The sequence below is a fragment of the Pelmatolapia mariae genome, linkage group LG7, assembly GCF_036321145.2.
Source record: "Pelmatolapia mariae isolate MD_Pm_ZW linkage group LG7, Pm_UMD_F_2, whole genome shotgun sequence".
Taxonomy (NCBI): domain Eukaryota; kingdom Metazoa; phylum Chordata; class Actinopteri; order Cichliformes; family Cichlidae; genus Pelmatolapia; species Pelmatolapia mariae.
In genome coordinates, this window is record NC_086233.1 from 47,921,440 (window position 1) to 47,936,267 (window position 14,828).

At 39.7% G+C, this 14,828-nt stretch overlaps 1 protein-coding gene across 1 annotated transcript; it reads left to right on the forward strand.

Annotated features, from left to right (window-relative positions):
- The first annotated feature begins 5,429 nt into the window (after positions 1–5,429).
- Positions 5,430–13,647, forward strand: tmpob (thymopoietin b). The gene is made up of 6 exons (XM_063479367.1): positions 5,430–6,034; positions 6,188–6,305; positions 7,381–7,533; positions 7,714–7,823; positions 8,740–8,837; positions 11,316–13,647. Exons 1-6 carry the CDS (start codon positions 5,801–5,803, stop codon positions 11,698–11,700), a joined length of 1,098 nt encoding a protein of 365 aa, XP_063335437.1. The 5' UTR covers positions 5,430–5,800; the 3' UTR covers positions 11,701–13,647.
- The last annotated feature ends 1,181 nt before the right edge of the window (positions 13,648–14,828 follow it).

Genomic DNA, 14,828 nt, shown 5'->3' on the forward strand with positions numbered 1-14,828 from the left:
GTGTCACTACCGACACATCGCAGGAGCCTTTCGAGAAGTCTTTGGCTCTTCCCATGTTGGTCTGGTACCTGTGTTCAGCCATGTAGACAGAAAAACTAAGCAGAGGCAGGTCTGTGTAGAACATTTGCCAAGTTAAGCACGGAAATATTTCTTTCCTGTTAACTTGAGGCTCTGGCAGTCACTTGTGTGAGGCTGCCCTTTCTTTTTATTCAAGGGCCACTAGCCACTGTCTTCAGCCATGTTAGGCATGTAAAACAAAAAAGCTTACCCAACATCACCACCAGTCCATTCAGGGTTAGGGTGGGATTGGTGGTCAGTTACTATCCATCCATTTTTGTAGAAGTTACACCTTTTTGGAACATCATTATGAAAAAGAAAACCCTATTTCAACATCATTTTAAGACTTGATTTCAAAAGCAAAATCTTCTAGTTTCTTAAAATTCACCCCACTCTAACCTTAGACAAGCTGCGAGTGACCTGGTAACTGGTAACCTGGTAACTGTCTCCAACGTGGGTTTTTTTTTTGTCTGACATTAACTTTTGTGACATTTGGTATTGAATAGCAGTGGATTCTTGCTGAGACTCTCAAAAGTGATTGCCCTCCTATAACTTGCATTAGTAATATATTTAGCCAACTGAGAGTAGCAGAGACAAACTGTGAAAACAGCATAGCAACTTTGATCTGGATAACTAGTTTGCAGACTGTTCAAACAGTTTCTCTTCCTTACGACAGCAGATACGGAGAAGCATTAGGATTTTGTAGGATTTTTTTTGTCACATTTGCAAATGTACACACACACTCCTTTGTTTGTTCCTGAAGTTATTATCTGAAGAAACATTAGTACTGCTAAAACAATAGTATCAAGGAAGTGCTGACTTTTAATCAAGGATAACAACGCTGACTGATACCCGTCACCTGGAGAGAATCTAACATAACCTTAGTGATGGACACAGGGATGTTACTCATTTTACATTGTGGGCCAGATGCAGCTTACTTTGACCTCAAGTGGGCCAGAATAGTGAAACTCCACTTGCTGTCAGTGTAAAGAAGATTAATTACACATTGAATCCCTGAGATAGTTTAATAAGAAAAGAGAGGCACAATTTCAAAAGCACGTCTCAGTTTTTCTACATTACAGAGAAATGCTGTTGTGGTTAATGGAGGGAATCTGATATAGATGTGTAAAATTACAGACAAGTTTTTTGTTAATTGACAGGAAATGTTATTTTGAATTTCTATTGTAAGTAAATAAAGGAGCTTTTCTATCATTTAAATGTTACTTAGTTACTTAGTTCATTTAATGCAGTATAAATGGTCATGGAGGACAACTTTATCAGTGCAATGCTGTGATTGCAGCCATTCCCCAACTCTCTGTGAATGGTACTCATGGCCATTGATCAGTGGCCATTGATCAGTGGCCTTTGATCAGTGGTTGTTGATCAATGGTCATGAGAATTTGCATAATTATGATGAAGGAACTGACCTCCCAGCCCATTGTTCCTTCAGTGGTGCTAGCTTCAATCATTATGCAAACGCACTGTTTATAAGATTGGGGAAACCTGCAGTCAGCTGAGACTGAAGAAGTCACTTGGATGAGTGACGAAACGTTTCTCCCACTGAAAACGCCACATCCAGATGAACAGAATCAACCTTCGGAAACTTTATCAGTAGGAAAAACTGTAAAACTATAAGTCAGAAGTCTACACGCCCTCCGGTATTGGAGTCTTCGGTGGGCCAATTCTGCCCCTCTGGGCCTTATGTTTGACACCTCTGAACTACTGAACTACAGGATTTGAGCAGATAAGAGGGATAGGGTGTTAAATGTGTTTTCTTTTCTTCTTTGATGCTTGTCTACTTGTATTTCATCTTATTTTTCAGTCAATCGGGCTTTTGCTGTGACTGCTCCGAAACTGTGAAATAAACTGCCTTTACATATCAGGACCTCTCCAACACTGGATACTTTTAAAACTCGTTTAAAGACCCATTTTTACTCCTTGGCTTTTAATTCTGTATGAGTCTGTCATTATTTTATTCTTATTATGTACTTATCTTTTATTTTGCTTTCCTTTTAAATTTTATCTGATTATTCTATTGTACAGTACTTTGGTCAACAGTTGTTGTTTTTGTGCTATATAAATAAAATTGATTTGATTTGATTTCAATAAAAATGGGGCATCAGGTGCACCAGAATTTTGTATCAATAAACTGAAAGAGAACAAGAAGGAAGACTTTGGTGTTTGGCTTGATTTCTTAGTACATCTCTGAAACATTCATAAATTACTTTTGTAAAAAAAATTACATTTTGAACCTTTGTATGTGCTTATTGACAATGAGCAAAACTGTGAAGTGAATTAAAGCTCTAAAGCAGTACAGTGTCACAGCAACTGCTCCGACTGATAAGAGCTGAACCTTTATTTAGGCAAGTGGATGGCTTGTACTAAATTTTCCACCAGATGAGCTACATGAGTGCCTCGGTGTGGACTTAATAGAAAATCTTCAATGACTACTTGAAATTTCACACACAGTTATGTTTGCCTTAAGTTCAGCGAGGACATGAGCAAGTTTGTCTCTGCTCTCAATAGCCAAATAAAACGGGAAAAAGCCTAAATCATAATAGGAATGCAAATACACGGAGGAGTACGCCTGATACAAACAGGCAGGCCGCCAAATGGGCATCAGCAAGGGCCAGAAGGGCAGTCTCATTTTTCCTTCTGACAGAAATGTCTACAACTAAGTGTGTGTCCTTTAAGTAGAGTTTAGATTGTCAACAGATGAAAATATACTGTGTGAGCATTACTAGATGGCTGTTCCTAGGCCAGGACACACAAAACCCTGGTGAAATACACTGCTGCCCGCATCCTACCCTCCTTTTTGCACAGGAAACTGCCCAGGATTTGATCTTAATTAGTTTGGCAGCAAGTAATAACATCCTTGGAGGATTAGAGATTGTTGTGATAGATTAGTGCAGCAAAACTGACCGTTTTTAGCTTTTCATGATGCTGCAAAATGTTTCACATTATGTAAAAATTTGTGAATCTTGTTAGACGGGGGGAAAAAAATGAATGCACGCCTGTTGCGTAAATTTAGACCATGCAGCAGTTCTACGGCCGGGAGGTGACAGGTCTGTTGTCATACAGTATGCTGAAGCTTTGTAACACCGATTAATTTCACAAGTATGTGTTTTGTTGTGTCAGTGGAATTGGATCAGACATTTGCTGGGTGGTAAAGGTTGACTTTTCCTAAGGTACTTCTGTGGTTGGCTCAATTTGGATTTAGAGATGCTTAAAATCCAAGATAAACTCAAGCGAGGAGCCTGCGTTCAACATTTTTCTAAATGATCAGAAATCCTCTTTTAGAACATGGATGTTGGCATTTAAGTTCATTTGAGAGGTGCCGTCTTTTCCAAACACAACATAACATTTAATATTTCAATTGCCAATTCAACTCTCTCTCTCGGGGTAGCCGCCCGCTGGCTTTTGCTTTCACCTAAATTGTTTTTTTGTCTTCCTCCAGCCAGTTGTTACATTTGTTCTGTCAGTTTATTTAACAATCATCTGTCAAGCAATGCCATCAAATAAACTGACTGCTCGACATCAGGTGGAGCAGCGCCATTTCAAATGAACTCATTCTGAAAATGTGAACGTTGACGATTAAAGAGTAGTCTTTGATCATTTTTCAGAGGCCATGACTGTTATGCTTAAAGAGGCACTCTCTGTGATTCTTGGCCCAAGTCTTATTTTCTGTATAAATTACATACAAAGAAAGCTTAAGAGGTGTTTCTCAAGGGCTCAACATTTTTTACGCTTACACTCCATTGGCAAATCCGCTATGGAAAAGCTGAACTATACTTCAAGTGCTGTATTTTAGTGTGGTTTGGAGCTGAGGTGGGGATCAATTGCTTGGTTTCTGCAGCAGCATCCCAGAAAAGCCCTAGAGGGGCAGGTCTGAAGGACAGGTGGGGAGCCACACAGTGCCACCTCAAACCACTGTCCCCACACTGAGGGAAGGAGGAGGAGGAGAGTGTTCTGAGACCAAGACAAAGAGGAGGCAGTCGAACACTGCCGTGTCTGTGAGGGAGTGCGTAGATCTGCACCTAGTGATTTTCTGTTAAGGGGTCATTAAAAATAATTGACAGATTGTTTGGGCAACATTTGTCTTTTCCCAGACTCTTGAATTACCACCAACATCACGTGTTTGTTCAGCAATTCAGTGCAGCGAAATGAAATGTCACTTTAGCACAATTACCATCCCACCGAATAAACGTCCATCCCAACTTCCGGTGTCTCGTTTCTGTAAGTGGTAAATGCTTTTCTACTTTACTTGAGCACTAACAGTGCTTTATACAACATGCCCCATTCACCCATTCACACCCATACATAAAAGCACTTTTGATATGCCTTTTCTAACTAACATTCACACACATTCATCGTTTGATGGATGCATCAGAGAGCAACTTAAGATTTAGTATCTTGCCCAAGGATACTCTGGCATACAGAACGGAGCAGCAAGGTATCAAACCACCAACCTTCCAATTAGTAGATGACCCCATTTGTCCAGCACTCTATAAAAAAACTAAAGATGTGCAACTTGTAATGCAATATAGCAAGCATGTTTTCATCTTTTAAGCTGTCCTTCTGTCTACAAAAGTATTCATGCTTATAGATTAAAATCTAATGATCATGCAGATCCTTGGTAAACATCTATGGAAAAAAGTCTTAAAACATATTCTTGGCTTTTTTTCAGTGCTCTTTTTCTTTCTATATATATTTTTTTATTATTCTTGTGAAAGTTGCCAAGTAATTATACCTGCTTGCCTTATCCCTGCAAAGCAGTATTTGTGCATTTATAACGTTAATAAAGTTTGCTTGCTTTCTGACTTCATAATAAACAGCATTAAGCCTTGGATAACCGATTTCTTTTCAAAAACTATGCGGCATTATGCTGCCCTCTTCTGTTACAGAGGCAGATTTCATCTAAATCGCGGAACATACGCCCATCGCCATGTGTAGCATGAAAATCTGTAGGGGCTCTATATTATTACAGATAATCAAGTTATTTACTACTAATGATTAGACTAAATTCATGTGGCAAACGGGATGGATAGAAACTGCAGCTGTATGAAAGCTTTTAACAGCTATTGCCATTGTAACATTGTTATCTCTTCCCTTGTTGCGGCGAATCAAATTAGTGTTTTAAACTCGCATCTGCCCGCTTCATAAAATCCCAGTATCAATAAAGTCCTGAAAATGAAACTAATATGTGAATTTCGTCGACGGGATTTAATGTAAAGCTGTTCTCCAAAACCCACAAAGCTTCGGTTTCTTTGTCGCGGCAGCCTGCCAAGGTTCCATTCATAGCAAGCCAATCAGAGAAGAGTTTACTGAGGACTTCCATCCAATAGCGGCGCTGTTTGCTGTTTGGCCCTGTTGCGACCGCGGACAGACAGAAGCAAGTGGACCGGTTTGAAGCTAAGCTAATTCAGTCAAATTACATCAAGTTAATTTAGCTTTTTTCACTGATTTCATTTACAGCAAACGCGCTTATCTGTTTTCGAAAAATCAAAGCTATCTGTAAATAGTCGAACCGGTAGGCTAACGAGAAGAATTGGGCGTTTATCTTAATAAACCGCTTCTGTCCTGCTAGCTTAATTGGCAGCGGGTAGGCGCCACTTCTGTTTGACAACAGCGCTATTCCGTCACGTTCCCGGTGTTGTTTGTAGCGGCTCGGCGAACTAGCTAATTTCCGTTAGCCACGAAGGAAATCACTCAGAGATTTTTTAACAATAAAAATAAAGTTAGAATGGCAGAATTCCTCGAAGATCCGTCAGTTCTCACGAAAGACAAGCTGAAGATAGAGCTTACGGCAAACAATGTGCCCCTTCCGAGCGGAGAGCATAAAAAAGAAGTGTATGTGCAGCTGTATCTGAAGAACCTGACCGTACTGAACAACAAGAAGACCCCACCTGCAGACACCTTCTCCAGCGATGAAGAGTTACCTGCCCCGGTGGTGTCAAACAAAAGTCGCTCCGGAAGAGTAAGTTTGTAATTGCTAAAAATTAGGTTTTATTTTTACTTTTTCCCACATGTGGTTTGATGGTAGTCTCCACGCGTCTGATTGGACTGGTTTATGTTTCGAAAATTGCAACGCTAATGTTTCTTCTTTTCTTTTTTTTTCACCTTTTTACAGAAAGCTACCAGAAAGACAGACAAGCCTCGCGCGGAGGAAGTGGAGGTGACAGATCTGACTGATGAAGACTTAAAACAGCAGCTGGCAAAGCACGGTGTGGACGTAGGACCCATTGTTGGTGAGTTCCCTGGATTCATTCATTCATGTCCTACACCTGCGAAATAAAACAAATGTAATTTATCAAGATGGCAAGAGCACAGATACAAACAGAAAAATTAAAAATATTTTTAAAAAGGAAAATTTTAAAAAAGAAAGGAAAAAAAAGCAATCGCAATACATTCTTTAAAAACTGAATCAAACAATGATACTAATAGCGCGATATTTTTATACTAATCACAGTCGAAACAGGAAAATCTGGCTTTTTTTTTTAGTGTAAGATTTGATCTAATTCCAACCCAACCCAAGACTATACAAATGTACAACACCGTAGTCAAAACAAGTCTAGTCCAACAATAAATGTCCAGACCTATGCTGTCATAAGAGAATATGTTTGTTTTAAAGGTAAATTATATTTTTAAACCCATTTTTTGTAACAGCAAAAACAGCTAGTCAAGGGTTTTCCAGTTATAAAAATAAAAATGGCAGTGCATTTGTTACACTGTGCTACAAGGAGCCTAATATATTAGTTATGTGAAATGAACACAATTACTTGCAATGATTAAATACAAAGGTGATGAGAGGTCAGGGAAAAGAAACAGATTAGAGTTGGGCTAAATTAGTGAACTAAACAAATCTAAAACTGAAAATAGTCGGTTTTAGTAAGTTTGTTACTACTGTTAGTTACTGCTGGTAACTCCCACTCCACGTATAATAAATAAGAAAAATGCAAAAAGCAACTGAGGGAAAAAAGCTTGAGGAGAGGGAGACGTGCAGATGAGCCTCCACAGCCAGTCAGTCCGGTGAATCAGCGAGCATTTTAACCAGATGATGGAAAAAAACAATATGCAGGCAGCAGATCAACCAATGCATCAAGGCACACCTAACACAAAACGTTTTATGATAAGAATCAAATCCATTGTCCAAAAAAATTATAAAAATCTGTACTATGCAGGACATTGCATAATCATACAATGAAAATGAAATGATACAAAGATGCCGGTAAATCTGAAAAGAAAACTAAGACAAATACTATGCAAACGTCTAATGAAAGGCATGAATTATTTTCCCTTTAATCCCTCTCTGTGTCCTTTCAGCCTCTACCCGTAAGGTGTATGAGAAGAGGCTGCAGAAGCTTTTGGACCAGCCTCCAGCTGAACCCGAAGCTCCTACTGTCACAACTCTCCCCAAGGCAGACAGTAATCAGAACGGCAACACAAACTCCGACCAGTACAGCGACAAAGAAGACGGTGAGCCCTTGGGGGGGTGTTGGTTGGTTGGTTGGGGGCTTCACCGAGGAAAAAGTTTCCAAATTGGTTGCAATAGGCCCATGAGTATTACACATATTTGTATTATACATATTTGTAATACCCCATGGGTATTACAAATACACATGATATTGATGTTCCCTCATTTCAATCTTCACACAGATGAGGTCCCTGCCCCTGAACCAGAGCCAGTTCCTGTGGTAGAGAAGCCTGTGAGGAGCAGAGGAAAAGCTCCTGTCACTGTCAGAACCAGCAGCAAACGGCAGACAAAGGTGAGGCTCACTCTACCAACTCTGCATCAGTAATAATAATTGGCAGTCTCAGAGTGCAAAGTGTCTTAAGTGGATTTAGTTATTTAATATTATAGATTACTAAAAAGCCAACACATAGACTAATATTTTTCTAACCCATCTTATTCACAACAATTCCCACAGAGTACAACAGACCAAGCATAAAGATAAGTTCATGTGTCACTTGACCCACTCTGGATTTAGTTGATGATGTTTTTCTGCATCACCAACTGAATGCATGCACATTCTCGTCACTCTGCAGCACGCAGAGTTTGCACAGCTTCAGTTTAACTGCAGGGTGTGATGTGGTGGTATTACCAATGTTCAGCTCAAAAGGGCAAAAGGGTGAATGTGTAACACATTTCCTCAGCAAAAGGAAATATTCAGTAAAAATGTGACACTATAAAATATTTTGGCATATTGGGGCCTGATGAATGTAAAAAGAAAGAATTACCAGATTTTTTTTAACCTTATTTTTGTTTTTAAGAAAAATAAGAGCCACATGAGGATATTTGTTTAAAATTTTGATAGAACAGTAGCAGTATAATGTCCTCGTAAGTGGATATCAGGCCCTTGTAGAGCAAAATTGAGTATTTTGGTCTAAATAACCCAAAATGTGATGTCCACATATGTGGACACCAGGTCATAGGAGGTTAAAGTCAATTTTAAACTAAAACTTCACCAGCTTCAGGCCAGGATTTGTGGTTAGTTTTATTTACTATCAGCATCTAGTTAGGTAAAAAGAGTGCCACTAGAATAACACTGAAATCGTAACACTAAAGATGTTGACTTCAAGCTCAGCATACCTCACTAACCTGCTCATCTCGCTTCATCGCACCCCACTATAATTACGGCATAGTTTCAGTTTGTGTGAACATGTTTTATGTTACACTGATAGGTGGTGGAGGAGATTCCTGAAGAGACCCCTAAAAAGGCCACTGAGAGTGTGGTTGAAGATATCCTTGCCAATGAAATAAGCACACCAACCGGCATCAGGTAACACCTGATAATCATGTTTTATGTTATTTATCTTTATTTGTTTTGAGACAGTTGTATGGAACATGCGAACTGGATATTTGGAAATATTAAAGAACACGACTACTGTGATGTGTTAGAGAGTCTGAGGGTTTTTGACAGTGCTACAGTGCAGACTCCAGCAAGTGTAATTGTTCTTGGTAGCCAAAAAAAAAACTAAACATGGGTTGTTATAATTTGGAATACACAGAAGGCTGTGACTATGTCTGTTTACTACGCAATGCTAACACAAAGCCAGTAATCTGCTAGGTGTGTAAGTAAAACTGATCAACATTTGTTAGCTCAAACTCTAAAATAATCTGCTTGGCATTGACACTTTACCCAAACTACATAAAAAAGCTAAACACAGCATACAAAGACATTAAAAATGGCTGGGAAATGCTGTAATTCACTTGCAGTTCTTTCCATCTACTTGGAGCACTTTTAATAAAATACCAAAACTTATACAAGTTTTTTTTTTTCTGAACACACAAAAAATCAACTGAAGAAAATACTGAATTTTTGTTTTGTGTGCTGACAATATTGGTCACAAAGACTCATAAAAATTCCCATTGAAGAAAACTTCAATCAGTTCCTCTCAAAACCCAGTCAGTGTCTATTTGAGCAACCACTTGGTGACAGTGGGGGGGGAAACCAGGAAGAAATCTGTTAAGAGACTCAACAATCTGACTCAGCCAGTTAGGGTCTAGAGAAGAAGGAAGCAGTAGTAGGATTGTTGTTGTTTTTTTGTTTTGTTTTTTTAAACCAGTAACACAGGGTGCACCAGCTTATCTCCAATTTTTAAATTTACTGCAATCCAGCCCTCCTCACTGCAATAGATCAAGGAAGCTGGCTAAGGATGTATTTGAACAGACCTCTTTCACTTTAAGTGTTTTGTGATTGAGCACAACTGAGTAAACTTAAAGCTGCCGTACACCATTCAGGACCCCTTGCTGTTTTCACTACATTATCAGCATCTCAGATTAAAAGGGCTAGAGAGTGCTGTTGGAGGCATTTAGCAGCCTTGTGAAAAGCAGACGAGCACTCCCTGACTTTTTTTTTTTTTAAGAGGCCTTTATAGCTGAATTACATGTTTGCTTTGGCGGAGAATCTGAAAAGTTGCCTCCAGCTGAACACTCGGATTTCAGTCTGTTATCTCACTTACAATGTAGCTTGGGATACATTACAGGAGTTTTAAAAGGACGATAACTAGCTAATTTTGCTCCTAGGTGATTCTATCAGCTAGGGAATGATTCTTTTTTCTTTTAAATATATGAATGGTGTGTCGTGCAGTGATGGCACATGCTTCTGTACAAACAGGAGAAACATGGAAAGCTACAGCTGTCAGGTGTCTTTGAAACAGAAGACAACACTCTTTGGGGGAAAAATACACAAAAAATAGTTTCAGTGAAAAGGTAAAGCTAGCATGTTACAAATCTGAGGATGTTTTCACACATCCTCCTCCTGTATCATTTACTCTAGTCTGAATCAACAAAGTTTGGTTTCTTGACACAGCAAAAAAAACAAGCAAACCAAAATATGTCACTACAAATCACATGAGAAGGCTTTTTGGCCAGATACAGGAAACGCAGGAACAAGTTGTTGTGTTCTCGACTGGTGGAGAACTTGAAACTCCATTTATATTTATCTGGAAAAATATTTTACATGTGTGTGCTCTGCCGCATTCCCAGAATACAAAAAGCATGCCTGGCTACGGGAAGACTTTTAGCTCAGACTTGAAGTATTCACCTCAGATCATGCTCTAGAGCAGCCTTTTATTGAACTACTAAATAAACAAATTGGTATTCTCCTTCTGGCCAGATACGTGGCAGCGCTTCAGCTACAGTTTTGTTCGTATTTAGCAAAAATAAAATGCAGACATAACTGTACACATTAGTTTTTGATTGCTAGTGAAAAAATGTTTTCTTTACAAATAATCTCTCACTGAACTAACACAGCCAATCCCTCAACATGTTTGTACTCTCTGCTCATATGGCCTTCATATTGAATATTTGTTTTTTGCTTTTTAAAGAACTTATTTTAACATCGCACTCAATAAAAAATAAATCCTCCCTAACAAAAAAAATAACTTCAAGGGCCAAATTGCATTATGCAAGTAGGGGTGACGTGGGCCGCGAGTTTGAGATCCCCCTGCTCTAGAGTTTTTGGGTTTGGGGGTTTTTTTGTTTTTTTTTTGGAACTAGATTAATTCACATTACAGCACAAAAAGATAATGTTGCTTTATTTTGTGCAAAGAAAAGAAGTTCTTTAAATGGCAAGGTTAAATATTTAAAATCTTTAAATTTGGGTCTAGATCCTTTTGATCTGCTCAGAAAAGATCATAATATGTGAGCGCGAGCTGTGGGGAAAACTGTTGAGTGCACAGATGTATTTGTTTAATTTCAGTCTAATCAAATTTTTCCTGTTTTTGTTTTGGGTTTTTTGGGGGGGTTTTATCAGTGCGACATGCAGGCGTCCAATCAGAGGGGCAGCTGGTCGGCCTTTAAAACCAAGTGAGTACTGGCTGGATGAGTCCCGCGTGAAGACCGATGTCCACACCGAATACAACTTGTATTCGGAGTCTCTGTCCCGGCCGAGCTTCACGGTCTCCCCAAACGCAGCACCAGTTCGACGAAGCTTCCTGCCCCTGCTGCTCAAGCTCCTGCTCCTTGTGGTGGTGTGCGCTTCTCTGTTCTTTGTCTACCAGAACCTGGACGCCGATCAGATCAGTACCCTCAAAGGCCTCTCTGACAGCGTCGTCGTCCCGGTCCAAAGCGCTGTGGACAAAGTCGCCACCTACCTGGGCATCAGCGGCAGCGGTGTCACAGAGGGCAGCTCCAAGTAAAGACCATCAGCAGCCCCTCGCCATACCCACAGCACCTCCCTGCCGCCCACCACAGCACACCACAACTCAAGCAGTAAACCTTGCTCACCTCTTTTCCTCCATGTGTGGACAGATTTAATTGGAACGATTAAAAATTGTCCTCTCTGGACTCGGACTTTCCTCCTGCCACAAGAGGAAGGTATATTCAAACAGTAGCTTCTGGATAACACTGTTTGTGGCAGTCAGAAGAGACTAATTTTAATGTTGATTTTAATCTGTGAATTGTTTGTGTCTTTGTGTGTATTATAACCCTCATATGTAGAAATGAGTGCAGAACGGAGAGGCCATTTTTATCCGTGCATGGTTGTAGTTTTTAAAGGTCATACTGTAGTTTTTTCCGACGCCGTGTGCCAGGTGTTTTCTGACGGTGAAGTGCCTGGACACTATTAGCACTTAGTGCCCTCCCGTACATCTACATATATATAATTTTCTTTTTTCTTTTTATCCCCAAGCACAGAGCAGCGCTTATACTAACACCAGAATGTCTACACCCGTGTTTCTTTATCAAATAGGGACGCACTTATGTATCAAATGGTGTTGGCTGTTATTGGCCTTGTTAACTGATCAGCTTATTGGCAAATATGATGACATTTCATTGGCATTGGGGGAGGGGGTTATTTGTTGTGTGTCATCCGTTTTGTGCTAAATGTTCACAGATAGTTTGATAAAGTGATATTTAGTTAATATGATGGTGATTTCTGTGTTTCCCTGCCACAAAAGGGGAATATAAAAACAAGATAAATAAAAGCCAGCATCAGCTTTAGGCCGTATTGTCACTGTAAGCATCGCTGTCAGGCCAAATTTTCACAATCAGTGCGTCTTTGGTATCAATTTCAACATTTTCTCTCCAGCTATAGCGTTAAGTAGAATGTTTGATTTATTTCTATGGTGCTCAGGTTGATTCAGCTCAAACTTTTTTCATGTGGTCTGTTGGGAGGAGGCGTGGTGTAATCGGGTCACGTCACTGCATGACGAAAATCAGCCCACATTCAAGCATGAATTAGAAGCTTCTTTTTTTTTCATAAATCTTTTTTAATAGCTGATCACTGCTAAGATGATCTCTCATAACGGCATTTGTGATCATGGCTTAAATTTTAATTCTCGGCATTGTGTATTGTAGCGATTTTTACACTTGGCAGGTTGAGGTTATAAAGTTTACTCTGCTTTCTGCGTCTTGCATCGACATTGTCGTTAAAGACTTGCGAACAGAAAATTATGAGGAAAATAAAGAATTCAGCGATCACAGGTTACTGGTTTTTCCATCCCTGCCAGTCCAGTTCATGTGAGTTTCCACGCGTTGAGTTGTAGTGCTCTGTTGTGCTTTTTCTTTTGTCCTGTTTTTATAAGATTTCTGATCCTTCGGTCCTTTATGCAGGGCTGGCTGTTTAGCGTGCACCCACATAGCCCACCTCACAGGCTGCAGGTGTTTCCAAGAGGAGGAAAGTAAATCCTTTTATTTTTTTTTATTATTTTTTTTCCTCTCCTCTTCTTTTTTTTTTTTTTTTCCAAACATTTTATTTTTGTTACAAGTTCCACCTGGGCAAAATTGTAAAGACGCTCCAGGTTTCTCCGAATGGGGTCGTTTATCCGCTTGGAGTAACAAGCAAGGATGCATTTACTCGAGGGGGTGTTGGAAGATTTCTCGGTGGTGGAGATTGTTTCTATTTTGATATTTTTCTAAAGTGGTGTGTTCAACTTTTTATAGCATATTGTAAAGCAATACATGCAAGTAATACTGTATCTTAATCTGAACCTTGCTGAGTTAACTCAAGTGATTTGATCATCAGGCAGCTCTCCCACAACGGACAGAAACGACAGGGGTTATGTGGGTAAGGATTCTGAATCTGTTTATTTATGATAATGTAGGCAGTGTATCATAAAATAAACTTGGTTGTTGCCAGATTATTATTTTTTTCTTCTGTCTGTGAATCCTTTGAGACCAATAAGTGTTTTATGCATGTTTTGTTTTTCTTTTTTGAACGCCATAGCTTTTCATTTATTGAACATTTGTTGTGATATTAAATAAGAAATCAGATATTGTAGCTTCTGTTGTCATCACTGTAAACTCATGGGGACAATTACAATCTCTGAAGTAAAAATGGTGTTCACTGTGCGGCATTACATTGCTCTCAGAAGCTAGCTTTAATTTGTTTGACAGCGGGCCTCTTCCAGACCAGGCTCCAGGCCCCAATAACCCTACCCAGGGTAAGGTAATCTGCACCATTGGTCTAGAAGTCAAAGTCTTAGTCAGGCCCCTCACCCAGGACCAATTTGCCTTAAGAGATGCTACCAGCAGCAAATTGTCCAGGACAAGATCACTCAGTCACACAGATGCCTCCATGACAATAGAGTAGTAGGTCATGGAGTTGAGGTCAGGGCCCTCACTAAGATGCCTACAGAATGCCTCATAGGTAAGGTGTTTCATGCACATGGTACTGAGTGGAGACCCGAGACGAGCTGGAGAGATTATGCGTCTCGGCTGGTTTAGGTACCTCCCAATATTCCCCCAGAAGATATGTAGGAAGTGGCTGGAGAGAGGGAGGTCCAGGCACCTCTGCTTGGACTGCTGCCTCCAGGACCCATCCATGGAAGGAGGGAAGGATGGTTGTTAACTATTTTAATAACCTACCAAGCACGTGCATTGGTGGCTTTTTAAAGGCGATGAAAGAATGCGTTTGCACTTTGCTGCATTTCATGCCTTCCCTCATGAACTACACACAGTGTTTTATGAATCTTTTCTGCATGAGACTGTGTATCCCCCTACTGGTTCACTGGTGTGTGTGCTTGTGTTTGACAAAGTGTCCTCATGACACTCAGATCCAGCAGCGTGTAAACAAGGACTCAGCATCCACACCTGCAGCTGAATCACAGATTTATTTCTTGGAACAGTTTAAAGAAAAATGCAAGCAGAAATAAGTTTGTTTTTGTTTTTTAAAGATAATTGAAAGTCAGAAAATAAAGGCAAAACTACCTCATTTATATTAGGTATATTTACATAGTGAGGTAAAAGGCAGGTCACGTCTTTACTAATACCATCAGAGTGCGTGAGTGTTGTACTGACACTAAAACTCAGGGTTTTTTGTTTGTTA

Coding starts and splice junctions, on each gene's coding strand:
- tmpob (XM_063479367.1), top strand. CDS start 5,801: ATGGCAGAATTCCTCGAAGATCCGTCAGTTCTCACGAAAGACAAGCTG. Junction 6,035..6,187: donor ACAAAAGTCGCTCCGGAAGA/GTAAGTTTGTAA, acceptor ACCTTTTTACAG/AAAGCTACCAGAAAGACAGA. Junction 6,306..7,380: donor GGACGTAGGACCCATTGTTG/GTGAGTTCCCTG, acceptor GTGTCCTTTCAG/CCTCTACCCGTAAGGTGTAT.